Genomic DNA, 16,345 nt, shown 5'->3' on the forward strand with positions numbered 1-16,345 from the left:
ATCGCCACCTAAAAGCCTGCCATAAGACTCTACTGCAAGATTACCACAAACTCCTTCATGAGGCCCGCAGGCCCTTTACAATCTGATCTGACCTCTATTAAAGTATTTAATACGTTTTGGAAAATGCTTTATGATCTCCTTTTCGATTATAAGTTCCTCAAAGACAGAAATGTCTCATTCATCTCCCTGTTCCCAAAGCCTGGTCCAATGACTAGTACACAACTAATGTTCAAGAAATACTTTGTTGATTCAGTGAATGCTTTAGTAAAGCTTTTCTTCAGATGTTAAAAGACAGTGACTCCATATCACTTACATCATATTCAAAGCTGAGCTTATAAGCAGTCAGTGTGGCTCGAAGAAGGCAAGTCATGAAGATGCGGAGAGATGCGAGATTTATATTTTACTGTGGGGCTTTACTGCAAAGGAGAGTCTGCTTTTCAATACATGATACATCCTTTAAGATAAGGAGTCTATTCTTGTAATAAACACACCAGACCTTACACACCCAACGTTATTACCAGGAGAGGCTCTGTACGTATTCCAAAAAGACTGCCATTATTCAACACATTTTTGGGACTGTGCTCAGAGTTTTTATAGGAAGCTCAAGAAGGTGCCTTATTTATAAGCATAGCTCCTCGTGGACGCAAACTGTATGTCCAGCTTGATCACCCACTTTACTAAGTCTGAGTCCAAGTGACTAAAGGAGAAAACTTTGCCACCACCGAGGAGATTGCTAAGAATGCACAGCAATTCAGTGATAAACGCAGACACATTAATCCCCAGGAAGACCTGCAAGGAGGCGTGCAGCAGTGGCATCTTCCCTGGGATGCATTTATGTAGTCATCTCAACCGAGAGTTTTGAAGAGGGTGATACTGACCCGGATGAATAAGGTTTAGCAACTTTTAAGACGTAAAAATTATATCCTATACGCACTGCTGATATGCAGATTTTATACATCATTAGTCTATATCCAGGGAGATTTTGGCATTGATGCACGGGGCACATACTCATTTTGTGTGAACGCACGTATATGTGCTGACACGGCACGTGAGTACTCGGATGTCAGTCTGAGAGCCTTACCATGATGCTCTTGTACATGTTGCCATTGTTGTCCTCTATGCTGATGCGGATTATGCAGGTGTCTTCGTTCTGTTGGTTGTAAACGGGGGGCAGCACTGTCGAGGTAATGGATGTCACAGAGACAGAGCGCTTGTGGATTTTCGGGTTGTTGTTGCAGGGCGGAGGGGAGGAGAGGGGGTTCATCAAGGACGACATCCCTGAGGAAGCTGTGTCCATAGAGTGGATGGAGGAACATGAGGAAGAGGACTCGGAGAGCTGGAAGGGTAAACACAGCCCAGAAGGAAACAGAACTGTTAGGAACCCTGGCCAACAGTGTGCTTCCCAAGTTTCAAAGCAGAGGTCGAGGTTGAGACTAATAAACTTCCGTTATTTCCTCCACAGCGGCCCACAGCACACGTGTGTCTTATTTCTGGTGGAAGCACCCCCATGGCAGATGCCTGTCAGTGACTCAGTGCTCAGCAGAATCACTCTGCATCACGGGAGGCAAGGTGGTCCTCTCATTTCCAGAGCTTTTAGCTGCTCTGAAGGAGGGTAACCAGCAGGTGGCAGCAAATACCAGAAACTAGAGGCAATATGGGCTTGTGAAGGAACCCCGAAGCTCACCGGGCAGAAAGCCCAGTCCTACTGCCTCGAGCAGGAAGGACGCTTGACCTGCCCCCAGAGATCCTTTCTACTGTGATTCCATTTCACCGTCAGATTTTGGAGCAGGAGAGAAATGGCTATATTTTTAGAAGTCTCTAAGATGAGGACCACAGATTATCCAGCTCTGCAGGGAACATGAGCCCTGGAAAGGCACCTGGAGATGGCCTGGCCCCAATCCCTCTCTACTGCTGAGGAACCTGAGGCCACAGCTGTTGACAGCACCGTCAGGCTGTGCTCTCAAGTTTCCTGACTTCCATGGCCAGGTTCGCAGAGCAAGGGTGCAGCAAGGGTGTAGTCGGTGAGAATGTGGTGACTGAACACAGCGCACCACTGCCCCAGGGATGCTCAGCACTGTGAGGCTGTGAGGTTTGTGATGAGCTTTCAGACATCTTACCTCATTTTGGTCTCCCAACTATCTTGTGAACAAAATTCAGAGCATTAGAAATATGAGGGAAACACGATTCAGAGAAAGAGAGTGACTTGCCCAAGGGAACACAGCCTATGAGAGGCTCCACCACTTAACCACATTTGCTTCCAGAACCAACTGTACACATTTTCATGTTGTATACCAAGGATAATTAAAGAATGAGGTACTAGAGTTAATGTGTTTTTCTGATTAACGACAGGGTTCTTATATGTGCAACACCAAATACCAAAGAAATAGGATGCCCCCAACTCATTAGGTGGTGGTCCAAAAAAATGTCATTAATTGAATCATTTGAAATGGCAATTCTTTTTATAGAAACTTACAAATAATTTCTCAAAATGAGCTGAGCTAAATTATACCACATTAATCCAATAAAATAATCTGGAAGTCATTTAAAAAGTAAATAACTTACTAATTTCTTTCATACCCATCTACCTTCCCATGGAAACAAAGTACAGAAATGTAGCTTTCTGATTCTCTGGCTTCCAAGTAAAATGGAGTCTCCTCTATTTTATTTCCTATGACTTCCCTTTCCTGTGGCATAACTGTACATCAAATAACCATACATTCAATTCGACTGCATCATTAGTTTATTAGAGCCAGCAAGATGATGTGACAGCTCTAGTAATGCAGGAGTCTAACTGAGGCTTTATCATAACATTGTTTAGTTACTTTTTTTTTTTTCTTAGCTTCCCAAGTGAATCAACTTAGTGGCTCAATTTGAGGGCTAACTGGTGGTGGATAATTTTAACAGCCTGACTTTGCTTGCAGGTGTACTACACAGTAGCCAAGAGGGTCCCCTTTCCAAATACTGGTTCAATTTTTTCCCCTTCCCTTTCCTCCACATAAATCCTTTTTCTTTTGTTAGATTTTTTCCCATGATTTTAATGACATTTAAGATAAAGTCTTGAAGATGCCTGGGTTATATAGCACCATTAAACAGACCACCTCTTGAGCCCAAATTCTTACTGGGAATTTAAGTAGTGTGGAGCAAGTGTGAAATAAATGTTTAGAAACCACGATCAGGGGAATGAAGAAAAAGGAATGCAAATTACACTTTACTCAAAAGAGGGACCTCACAGTGTGGCCAGTGGGAAAGGCAGGGTGGGCGGGGAGGGATGCAGGACCTCAGGGTAGGGAGGAGCTGTGAAGGTCTCTGGGGCCAGCCAAGCACTGAGCAGAACTGAGGCCTCTCCAGTTAACATTCGGGGCTTCTGCAGCCCAGCAACTACTTGCGTCCAATTCAATTACTCATTTTTAAACCCACAGAAATTTGTGACTCTGAAAACCGTTCATCCAAACAATTAAAATTCATGACTTGCGCAAGAAACTGAAGAGCCAGTGTCATAAGGGGGGAGACAAAAAGGATGCAGCAAGGGGTGTGCACAGGACACACGCAGGGCTTCTGCATAGCTTTAAAAGGGATGACCCGGACCTGTGTGAACGTCCACTGCATCAACAGATGCAAATGTGATTCTACCTCCTTCCTGGACAGGGAGAAATCCCACAAAGATGTGGGCAATAGCTTAGTTGTCACTGTTGTACAATGTCCATCATCAGAAATGGGGCCTAAAAAGCTTCAGAACCTGTCAAAAGGTGAATGATGGGGCCTCACTCCAGATTTTGACAAAGTCAATGCTGAGTGTCAAGTCACGGAGAATGATTCCATCCCTGATTAAGGAGATATGCCTGAGAGAACAGCCAGTCCCTGGGTGTTCGCAGAGCTTTCCTTCAATATTTGGAGCATTAAAGATGTGCCTCCAGATTTCAAAGCAAAAAGGTGAGAAATCCCACTAGGGCAGCATCTGAGTCATCTCAGGTCTAATGAGCCCTTCCTGGATTGGCTAGTTTGTGACAAGGCCACCTGAGGGTTCCCAGGTTGCTGCTGGTGCTTAGAACGCAATGTGAAACAGCACACACATCCCCTTGCAGAATGGCAGATACAAATGAAAGGAAGGAATTGTTACCAACACCCTACCTCACTGGCCTAAGCATAAGCTAAGGGGCCACAAGTCACTTACACAGCAGGTCTGGCCACAGCCAAGATCCTCCCCCAAATGGTGCAGGTCCTATAGTCACATCAAAGTTGACATCTCTGACCCAAGCTCCTTGACCAACAGACTGAAACAGGTGTGTAGAGGATGAAGGTGGATCTTTTGTTTCCTTTTCACTTATTTATGCAGCTATGGAGAATAAAAACTCTCTCTGGGAATTCCTTTATCACCTCTCATCACTTTCCCTTTTGGAGGACACAGTAGATTATACCCTTATTACCAATTCCTCAACCTCCCCTGCATCCGTGCCCTTTGCCCTGAGACTCCACAGTTCCTCCCATGAGAAGTGGCATGTAGTTCCCCACCTCATTCATTTATGTGGGATTTGGCCACATGATTTGCTTTGGACAACAAATTTTGGGAGACAGAACCCAACTGAAGCCTTGTTACGTGCTTGCAGGACGGGGACTGCCCTCTTGCTTATCCAATGTAGCGCGATAAGAGCATGCCCTGGGTGGCTCCTAACTCCAAAAATAACGAGAGGCAGGTAGAGCAGACCTGGACCAAACCCATGGCCTAGGGCCAAGCGCAATCCAACCTGCAGATGCAGGACAGAGGATAAATGGTTGCTGTTTGAGGTCACTAAGTTTTGGAGTGGTTTGCCCTGCGCCATTATTGTGGTGAAACCTTGGCTGAGACAAGGTATGACACCGAGAGACTGACACATCTTTGGCTCTTGACTTTTTGCTCCAAGAAAATTCTCCATCTCCTGAATAAAGTGTAGCTCATGTTACAAGTCACAGTCCTTCAGTTGCCTCTGGATGTGGGAATGGAACAATATTTCAAAGCCTCAATGAATGTCGCTTCTAGACATGTTTCTATAAGGAATGAGTCCCCAGGTTGAACTCTGCTTTTAACACCTCTTAAAAACATGACTTGCAAGATGCTGTAGAGTGATCAACTGGAAAACAGACACCCCTCGTGTGGCAAACACTAGGTCAGGTGCCCGCATTAGGAAGTACGGAAAAGGGTTAAGTATATACCTTTTTTTGAGCCTCATCAGGTGTGTCCATGGGAGTGATGGAGCCCTCCTCCGCCTCTGAGTGATTTGACTCACAGGATGACACACTGACAGAGTCCATGCTCTCACCAGAGCTCCCGCTGGCAGTGGACTTGGGCTGTTCTTTGGTGGGAGTGCTACTGGTGATAATGTCCGACCCCAGAAACAGTCTGCAGAAAACATAATGCCAGGCATTCAGGCTCTTACAAATCTGGAATCCATGATTAAGCAAATATTTTTGGGTTAATTGAATCCTTGATGTTTTCTCGGTCTTGTGTACCCTGTCATTATTATTTTAGGGAAACATTTGCTACAAAGTTTCTAACAGATCACAGTAAACATCTTGTCCCAATAGATTATTCCCAACCTCGAAGAACACACAGATTGCTTAGCTGAATGAAAGGCCATATTAATCTGAGGTCTTTCTGGGTCAATGGTTCTCCATTTTTTGAGAGTTCTGTACCACTTTGGCAGGGTCAAATTGTCGTGGCCACACCCCTATCACTTCCCACCATAAAATAAAATCCAGGAGGCAGAAGAAGGAGGCTGGCACTGCGCTGGACAAGAAACCAAGAAGGAAGACTTCTTTTCTAACAATCTAGTGAACTAAAATAACCTAAACTCCTTCACTATAAAACAACTAGATGAGAAACATTACAAATTCTTTTTAAAGTTGGGCTTACAAGACAGTAAGAAAAGTCCCTGCAGGCCAGAGATGAAAAGTGCACTGAAAACCAGAACATGCAAACTAATTCTGCTCTGGATGGGGAGTGGAGGTACCAACCCTGGCAAACTAGGCACGTGGGTTTCAACACGTACAAAGGATCCAAAGATGAGGGCTTCTGTCTATGTAAGGTGGGCAGTGAGTACTGACATCCTTTACAAAGAGCCAGGATCCTCAGAGGGCTGTACCCTTAGTAAAAAGATGGGCTAAAAGAAAAATCTTCTTACTGACATAGGAAGACAGCAGTGAAACTTACCTGTTGGCCTGAGCTTGGGTAGGAGAAAAATGTCTCCCCTGATCATGTGTGATTTTAGCCAGCACCTCACTCAGATCTGCTATTACTTAGCTGATCTAGGACCTAGGAACTCTCAGGCCAGTGATCCTTCTGAAGAAACTAGCATTTAAAAAACAACAGCAACAACAACAAACTTCCTGGAGGAGTACACCTTCAACATAGGCTGCAGAGAATTCCCTGATAAAGATGAGCTCACAATACAAAGTTACAAAATACACACAAGGAAATAACCCACCCAAAGAGAGAGTCAACCGGCATAACAAAACAGCAAATCTAGGCTCCTGAGAACTTTAGATTACAAGAACTGTCAGAAAAAAAGTAATAATTTATTCATTCATTCATTCAACAAATATCTGAGTATCTACCATGAGCCAAGCTATAAAACAAGTATGTTGAAAAACATTAAAGACGTACAAGAAGAAACTGAAAATGGGAGTTAAGAGCGAGATGCTCTGACGAAAGGACAGGAAGATAATTTGCAAAAACAATTTCACTTCTAGAGTGAAAAAGGTAGTGACTTAAATTTAAAAACTCAGTGGAAGGATTAAATAAATGTGGAAGAGAAAAACTGTGAACTAGATGATATGTCTGAAGAAAATCCTCAGAGACCAGCATCAAAATATAAAGACATGAATAATAAGAGAGGGTAACAGACACAGAGAATGGAATAAGAAACGCCTGCATGTATGCAGGGAGAATTCCAAAAGAGGACAAATGAGAGAATGGAAAAGGGACCACATCTGAAGAGACAGTGGCTGAGGAGATTCCAGAACTAATGAATCACATGAATCCTCAGATCCAGGAACCACATCTTGAATAGGATAAATAAGACTAAATCCCCACTTAACCTGCACAGTGGTACATCAAAGACAAAAGAAGTTCTTAAAAGCAACAGGGCAGGGGGCATAATGCAAAGGAACAGAATTCAACAGACATCTCAAAAGCAACAACAGAAGTCAGAAGACATGGAATAATATCTTCAAAGTGCTGAGTGAAAGTAACAGTAATCCTTGAACTCCATACCCATCTAATATAATTCCAAGAGTGAGGGCAAAATAAAGACTTTCTCAGACAATGACTGTTTACCATTAACAGACAGCAAGGAAGGAAGTTGTAAGATGCAAGAAGGAAGGGAACGTAAAGAAACTAGCAGACAGGCCCAAACCCAAACAAGCACTGGCTATATAAAATAACAGAAACAATGAAGATGGGTTTGATTTTTTTTTATTAAATAATTTTGGGAATTACAAGCTCAAATTCCAAGACCTAAAGCATATCTTTGTTCTGTCTCATTTCCACCCCACCATCTCTTGCCCCATTTTCCATGTCACTTCCTTTCTTGGACCTCCAAGCACTACTGGGGCTTTGGGAAAAAAAGCTAAACTGACCACGATTCACAGAAGAGAAAATAATGCTACTGTCTTACTTCTCCATGAATTACAAGGTAGACCTTTGAAGGCTGTGAATTAGTGGTCCTTAGCCCGTTAACTGAGAGTCTCTAACTTAGAACTAAATTGTTCAAAGACTAAAGGTTCTTCCATTGGTACAATTCCATGAGGTCATTCTGCTTTGCAAAGATTAATTCTAGCACAACATTAAGCATCTCTGACCTTCCAATGAGGCACCTCTTCCCCTAAGGCTCCAAAATTCTCTCCAATCTCTTTGGATGATGGGTGATTAGATGTGGGGAGAGGAAAAAATACATTTTCAACACTTGTAAAAAATGCTAAGATCATAAAACTTTTTGAAAATGAATGATGAACAAACACCTTTATATGTACAAGGAATAAGATGGGGGACATGTGACCTGTGCTATTCATAATAAATGTTCAAACTCAACTGCAGATACCAAGGGTTAAACTCAAGCATATCGGCAAGATTTCACTAACGAGAGAGATGTATGGAGTGTCCACCACGCTTTGTGCAGGACTCTGCACGCTGACAGTACTGCCTCTCCTGGATGTCACATGAATATCCTCACAAAGGCTGCACGCTGCCAGAGTGGGTGCTGGAAGAGGACCCCGAGCTGCTAGAGCACCCAGCACAGTAAATGCAGATGCTCGGAGTCAAGGGAAGCAGTTATATAAAAATGAGCATGCAGTGGCTACTTCCAGGCACAGGGTCTAATTAGACTGACATCAGTCTTCCTTTCCTTCCTTCCTCCTGAGCCTTTCTCTCCTCCTACTTTTCTTCCTCCCCTCCCTCATCTTCTCCCCTCCTCCACTTCTTACTTCCCATTCCATCTTTCCCTCCCCTCTTCCTTCAGAAAGTATTTCTCCACTAGGAAGACGGTAAAAGAGTTATAACCTTGGCTCTAGAGCTAAATCTTGGATTTGAGCCCAGATCCTACAATAACTAGCATACTACTTACCTTGTCTGTGCCTTACTTTCCTGGTTTATAAAGTTGGTATAATAGCAGGACCTACTAGGTTATTTTGCGGATTGGACGAGAAATACATGTATTGTTTTCTCAGAACAGTGTTGGCACACGGCTCAATGTATTCATTCAATAAATATCTATTAATCATCTACATGTAAGGCACCAGTCTAGGTTCCGGGGTTAGCAATGAATAAAAAACAGACATAAATGCCCGTCTTCATAGAGTTTGCATTCTAGATAATAAACAGACACATACAACATAGAGCACGTCAGCCAGAGGGAAACGCAATGGAGAAATCCAAAGCAGCTGAGGGTGAGACAGTGTGCCACGGGTAGGTAACGTGGACAGGCTGTAGTATTAAATAAGGTGGTCAGGGAAGGCTCACGAGAAGGTGACAAAGATCTGGGGGAAGTGAGGGAGTGAGCCATTTGGCTATCTGGGGAACAGGGCTCTAAGCAGAAGAAACAGCAAATAAAAATGAGTGTGACTTGTGTGCTCAGGGTGGCCTGGGGGGCCGGAGTGCACGGAGTAGAGTGAGAGGGAAAGGTGAGAGGACAGACGGGGATGGGACGGGCAGATGGGATTCGGTTGGTACTGCAGGTCTTGAAGGGTCTTGAGGGCCACTGTAAAGACTGGATTGTACTCAAAGGGAGACAAGGTGTTACGAAGTTAGCTACGCCTGGCACTGAGCTGGGCAAACAGCCATGGGTATGGTGCACAAGGTTCCTGCTCTCAGGTGGCTTACATTCCAATGAAGGTGACAGCCGGTATGATTGGGGCTGACTGGGCAGACGGCAACATTAGACAGGATGCTCTCTCGGGAGGTAATGGTTTTGCCGACATCTGAAAGGAGCGAGCCCCAGAGAGAGCACACGCCAGGCCACAGGGACATCTAGTGCAAACACCTGGTGCATCTAGCGCAGAGCGAGCCTGGTGTGGTTGAAGGATGGCTGGGAGACAGGTAAGCCTGGATCCTGGTGAACAAGGGGGCGTGTCGGACAAGAGGAAGGTGGTAAGAAGAGTAGGGGAAAATCACGCTGCACCTAGTGAAACAGGATAAGGAGTTCAGGGCTACCTTAAAACAAGACCATCAGAAGTTGTAAAGCAAGGAAGCGATGTAATCTGGTATACATTTTAACACATGACCAGACTACTGGGCGGAGAACAGATTGCTGGAGCAAGGGTGGGGCCGGAAGCCAGTACTGATGTTGCTGGAGTGCTCCAGGCAGGAGATGATGGTGGTTCAGACCAGAGGGAACACTGGGGAAGAATGAGTGGATTTAGAAAACCTATTGAATTCATGACAGAAAGATAAACTATTTAAACTATTTAGTGAGTGAACTGGCTCAGGGGAACTCTGCTGAATACCCTTCCCCTCCCGACTCAGACGGGACCCCCTTGGGGCCCCGGGACCCCAGGGTGGCACTCACAGGCTGAGCCTCTTCACCATGCTCTTCCGAGGCTTGGGAGAGGTGGCACTGGCATCGGCAGCCGCTTCGATCTCACAGGAGAGGGCGTAGCTGGGGGAGAGAGGGGAGCTCATGAGGGCAGAGCTAGGGAGGTGAACAGATTTAAATCCACGTGATTTACTGGCTTCCTTTTAGAGGCAGGCTCTGAGTATTCAAAGCAAAGATATGTACCATGTTGTTCTATGGCGAATGTCAGAGGGTACTGACTTAATGACCAGACTGTACAGATTGGCACCTCCCTCCTCAAAGCCCTACTGGTGCACAGAGGGAGGCTGTTTAGTTTCGCAGGCGTCAGACACATGAATTTGCCTGCTCTGGCAGCATCAAAAGCTGACTCCCTTCTGTTTTCCTGATTGTCCTCAACCCACTGCTGGGCCAGGGGAAGAATCATTTCTTCTCTCCCACCTCCCTCCCATTGCTGTGTGTGTGTGTGTGTGTGTGTGTGTGTGTGTGTGTGTGTGTGTGTGTGTGTGTGTGTGTGTGTGTGTGTGTGTGTGTGTGTGTGTGTGTGTGTGTGTGTGTGCGCTCGCGCCCACGCACGTGCTCAACTTACTGTTTAAGGGAAGTGAAAGAAGAGACATTTGTAAATGATCTAATCTTCAGTAAATAGACATAGGCAGTTATATGATTGATAAAAATATATAAATATGATTTCTAATTGACAAAACCTCCTAAATTAAAAATGCTCCAGATTCAGACGTCTATATGCCAGGCAGATATAACTTCCACAGGCTCAAGAAGAATTTATATCTGCCTTGAGATGTCTTTTATGAAAGCTTGTAGCTCTAGCTAGGAGATGTACTTGATTCTCGGTAGGTGAGGAAGGCTAAGTGGTGAATGTTAGCTTGGGAAGTTGCTTATTATGTGTACTTTTTTTAAACCTAAAGATGCATCCAGGTAGTTGATCAAGCAGAAGTATTCATTGAGATGGGAATTATTCAAATATTAACTTAAGCCGTAGGGGTTTTATAAACAGCAAGAAAAAATGGGATATGTTTAACAAGATTCCTTTAATCATTAAAAAATCAGTTCCACAGCTGATATTCTGAGTCTGAACTCTCTGATCCAAACCACCAGCCATGGTGTGTATGTTCCATATGTGAGAAGGATATCCACAGAGGAAGTTCATACACACTGATCATCAGACCAGAAAATGTAAAGAGAGGCAGCAACTGTTTTGTTTTCTACATAGCAAAGAAAAAGTCTCATTAACTGACGAGTACTCTGGATTAAAGGTTTGTTTTTTTTTTCCTTGAATCAAAGGTTTTAATGTAACAGGACCAACCCATTCTGAGATTTAAAAGGACCTCAGAAATCATCTGGCTTTCAAATGAGGAAACAGGCTTCCAGGGTTTACATGACCTGTCCAACATTATATAACCACCTTCAGAGCTAAGGCTTAGAGTCAGGCAGACCTGAGTCTGATTCCAAACTCTATCACTGACCAGTTATAACACTTCTCTAAACCTCAATTTCCTCATTGGCAAAATACTTATTTTGCTGTCAACTTCACCCTCCCTGCTGATAAACTTTCAAGGAAATCCCCTAGTCTACAGCAAAAGTAAGCAAATATTTTCTGTACAGGGCGAGTCGCTGTTGCAACTACTCAATTCTGTCTTTAAAGCACGAAAGCAGCCATAAATAAGAGGGAAATGAATGGGTTGTGTTCCAGTACAACTTTATTAATGGATATTAAAATTTTAATTTCAAATAACTGCCTCACGGCACAACATTCCTCTTCTTTTGTTTCTTTTTCAACCATTTAAAAATGTAAAAACAGGAGGTAGGCTGGATATGGCCTGTGAACTCTAATCCTCTGAACTACAGGGTAAAGGCTACACACCCCTCCCTGCTGGGCCAACATTCAAGGCACTGGAGTTAATGTACCTTTCCAAGCTCGTCAACCTCTATTTTGACACCCGTCCCTTGTGAACCAACCAGAGTCCAATTGTTCTTCCAAATGCCAAGCTGGTCAGGCCACCAGGCCTTTGCTCACGTTCTCCTCTCTGTCTGGAATGTTCTTCTCCAGTTCTCCTGGTGAAATCTTTTCTTTCTTTCACAGCCCAGCCCAAATGTTAATGCCTTCATGTTATCTTCCCTTTTTCCCCCCCTTCCTTGGTCAAGTGAACTGTTCCTGCCTATGGGTCCTGCAGCACTGTGACTATCCATTGTATTTCAATTCTTCATGAGTCTGTCTCTCCTCCCCACTTGAAAGCTCCCTCAAAGCTAGTACCAATTACTAAGAGTGACAAACATGGTAACGATGCTGTCTCAAATATGATTACATCTAATCTTCTCAAAGAAACATTTCAGAGTAAGCATCCTGAAGATCAGGAAGAAGAAGTGACTTGTTCAAGGTGACAAAGATAAATAAATGGTAGAGCAAGAATCTGAAAGCACATTTTCTGATGCCATCAGTTCAATTCTTTCTGCTATACCATTAACCTTTGAAAACCGAGGATCTGGAACCTTGGAGCTGCTCACTAAATAGTTGTTGAATAAACGGCCAAATGAGGAACCAGATGCAGTATCCCTCTGGCCAACACCACAGCTCTGCCCTGATGGGCAATGTGTCCTCCTACCTCTCCTCCTCTGTTAGGAGCTGCTGCCTCTGGAACCACTGGATGAACTTTGGGTCTGGGGTCATACAATAGCTGTTGCAGGCAGACTGTAAGAGCTTGATTTGGGCAATCACTTCAAATTCCTAGAGCAGACAGAGCACCAAAGAGAAAGAGTGAATTAAAAGGCCAACCAAATATACATCTTTTCAACATGAAAACACACCACAGTAGGATAAATGATGGACAAATGCATCTAGGAGGATTCTAAAGTGCTGCTTGTAACTCTGACTCACTGGTGTCTTTGCATGCTTTAGTGGTCAGTCCTTCTTTCTCCTTGAAAAAAGCAATTTATGTGAATAAAACAAGCTACCAAAGTGACCCAAACTGGGTACTACCTAAAGTCATAGTGACTTCCTTTTTCTCTTTTCCATCTCCATTCTTGAGATAGAAAAGTTACTTTTTAAGCCTGAGTCCTTCTAAAATGTATTTAAAAATTCTACTTCCTAAAAGATAAGGAAAATAATTACTCTAAGTCAGGAAGCACACAAGTTTCCCACCCCCATCTTCTTCAACCCTTACCCCTCAATAAATAAGTTTTGGTAGGGCTGAATATCTAAACAGTCTAGGGCCTCATGAACTTGAATGTTTAGATTTCCCGAATCCTTGGGGTTTTACTACTCCAGTAAATCATTTAACTCAGTCTTTTAAAGCTCACAAGAGAAGCAAGTGTATAATTATGTCCAAAATTATTTATACTTCTTCAGATGTTTCAATAAAGATGTTTTTAAAGTCAGCAATGGAAATAAGCTTTAGCTTTAGGTCTTACACTCAAACTTTCCCTAAGTTTAACACGCTAGTCTTAAAGAGATTACCATCCAGGGTTATTCTGAAGGGAAAGGACAGAGACGGGTAACTGTGGAGGCAATAACTGAATTTGTTTTAATGTTACAGGACAGAAGCAGCCCAACAACTGGCAGATTCCGTAGGTGTCAACTTCCCATCCAGTGACCTCCACCCTTCGTCTCAGTATCCAAGGAACATTTATCATCAAACGCTACCAGGGACAGAAGGCTTACATTCGTCTAGGGTAGTATATCTTGTTACTGATGAGTTCAGCCTGGTCAGCTCCTAAAACTTTGGTTTTAACTGCAATGTCATTTCCTCCTGGGAGTTTCTCTGACCCCACAAGTTGGGGCTAGATGCCCCTCCCATGTGCTCCTATAATACCCACTACTTCTGCTCACAAGCCCTTATCAGGCTGCATTGTAACTGCCTGTTTGTCTACTTTCCTCCCTGACTGTGAACTTTAGGAGGGCAGGGAGCTCTGGGCTTTTTCTGCTGCAATCCCTAAACCTACCACACTGCCCGACCCCTGTTAGGTCTGCAGTCAACGTGTGCGGGATGAAAGAATGAAAGAATAAGTAAAGAACAATGAGAGTTACTACGGGGTGAAGTTATTATTTTGCTCGCTCATATTCCTTGAAATTGTTTAAATATACGATTTTAAAAAACACTAAACCCATAGCGAATTTTCAAAGCTCTGTTTTCTTTTTTTTCATGCAGTGTGGAACTCTTCTACTCTCCACAGAAAAATTTCAAATTGATGTTGCACACCCTTTCCTATGCTGACAGGAAAGGAAAAGAATAATTATCCACATGTTAACAATGAAGACCGTTTCCTTTCCTCTCTTCAGTAGGCCTACAGGAGTTAACCATCTTTATTAACCCTTCCATAACATATACTCTTATGAAACCCTTTCTCCTTAATAGAATGGACCTGTTATTGCTGAAGCTGATTGTAAAGAAGGAGATGATGAGGGGGTAAAGGAAGAACTGCAGGCTCAGGAGAGACAGGACAGCATTGGAACCCTGGCTGTGCTACCCGGTGACTCTGGTCAAGTTACTTCATTTCTCTGCGTCCTGGTTTCCTCACCCTTGAATTGAGGATGATAAAACCTACCCCACAGGGCTCTTCGGCAATACCACATAACAACATGCCAAGGACAATGACATCTGATAAATTTTCAATAAATGCTAATTTTTTTGCAAAAAATTTAAGTCTCCACTCCTCTAATTTTTTTCGTGCCCAGATGAAGTAAAATGGAAAACCACAGCCAAGACCCCTACTTACCCTTCTCCTCTTCTCAAAGTTTATCAGCCCACCCTGAAAGAAATTTTTTTAAATGAATGACAAACCAAGCTACTTTGAAACTCAGCCTTATTTGTTCTAGGTTTTTGTTAAAATAGCTCAAAGGGATAATAAAGTCACAATTATTCATGACACTGTAATTATGGCTACAATGGAGGAAAAGAAACATCATTCACTTAAAAGAAAAACATTCTTTTAATTATAATAGGACAGGATTGGCAGACGGCCTTCTCTTAAGATGTCTGAAACCAACTAAAACAGTCATGATAAAGGATTTACAACACAGAATCCAAATACATTTGCAGAGACAGTAAAGACAAAAGCTTGAGTGAATGTTCTGTTACACTTTTTTTTCTTTACCAAAAGCAACAAAAACAGATGGTCATTGACTCATACTGGAAACCACACTGTCAATGTTTTATCAAAAGAAGTTTATCAAACTTCTACACAACATCATCACTGAACACCGAAGTTAAGTTTCAATTCTCCATCGTCCCAGCTCCTATTCTCAGCAGGCTGAATTTAACTTCTAAATCATTGGTCACTCCCCCCAAATTCCCCAACACTGATGAGTGTTTCCTGAGATAAGCTGAGGCAGAGGATGTGAAGAGACGCGGAGCATCTCTCTCTGAGGGAGCATGTCCACAACATTTACGACGACCTTGGAGGTGGGAATTTGCAAGATAACGGCTACTCCTTCTAATTATGATAGAGTAAAAGCAGACTGACTGACTGCATGTGATAACCAGGAAGGTGAGATAAACTTAAATATACAGGAAATCCTTAAGTTTCATTTCAAATATCCAATCTCTTCTCCATGTAATATTCTACTGTATTACTGTTACTAACAAGTAGCTTGTTTCACTTCTTTCCCCATTCTGAGAGAGAGAGAGAAGGTAATAATCTGAAACAATAAAGCGATACTTAAAAATCCACGAGCTTGACTGACTCCCTACCCCAGCAGGTAGAATGTGAGGGTACACTATCCCCCCAGCTCCACCTGCCTCACAGGGAATGGATCGTGGCCTGTCCTCTTCTCTCTTTGCATTTCTGTTTGAATTCTTACTATTTCTGTCCATCACTGCCTGCTCTGATATATCCCTTCCACTGGACTGTGAGCCACTGCTGGTGTCACTCATCTTCGTATGCCTCAGAGCATCTAGCACAATGCCACGTTCATAAAAAGTCCTCGATAGGTACAAACAAAGGTGTATTTCTCTCTTGGGTAACCAACGAGAAGGCTGCCGATCCACCTGCACCATCAGCCTGGAACTCACCTCAATGTAGTCCTGAAGGGCAGTGTCAAGCATGGTCAGGTCAGTCAGGAAGGTGCCCAGGTAGGGCACAGTTCCCTGCATCACACCCTGAAGAACAAGCACAGTAAAACCATCTTCGCTGTTATTGAAAGTTCAGGGTTTCAATAACCTCCACACTGGACCAAATGGACCTGTGGCCCGCTACAAGTCAGCAACGTGCCCATTTGCAGATGGAAGCAGCAGTCTTCGAATGGCTAGGTGATCCTCGACAGCATTTGGAGAATAATTAAGGACCATTCAAGGCCT

At 43.4% G+C, this 16,345-nt stretch overlaps 1 protein-coding gene across 1 annotated transcript in view; it reads right to left on the reverse strand.

Annotated features, from left to right (window-relative positions):
• RGL1 (ral guanine nucleotide dissociation stimulator like 1) overlaps positions 1–16,345 on the reverse strand; it is a 133,372-nt gene that overhangs the window by 6,573 nt on the left and 110,454 nt on the right. The window contains exons 11-16 of the mRNA XM_082862571.1: positions 16,061–16,147; positions 14,766–14,798; positions 12,656–12,777; positions 10,035–10,124; positions 5,188–5,374; positions 1,082–1,336 (exon numbers count right to left, since the gene is read on the reverse strand). Of these exons, the coding sequence (XP_082718697.1) occupies positions 1,082–1,336; positions 5,188–5,374; positions 10,035–10,124; positions 12,656–12,777; positions 14,766–14,798; positions 16,061–16,147 (774 nt within the window). The remainder of the gene's footprint in view (positions 1–1,081; positions 1,337–5,187; positions 5,375–10,034; positions 10,125–12,655; positions 12,778–14,765; positions 14,799–16,060; positions 16,148–16,345) is intronic.

This window comes from Leucopleurus acutus, assembly GCF_964270905.1.
Source record: "Leucopleurus acutus genome assembly, chromosome: 2".
In the NCBI taxonomy this organism is placed as follows: Eukaryota; Metazoa; Chordata; class Mammalia; order Artiodactyla; family Delphinidae; genus Leucopleurus; species Leucopleurus acutus.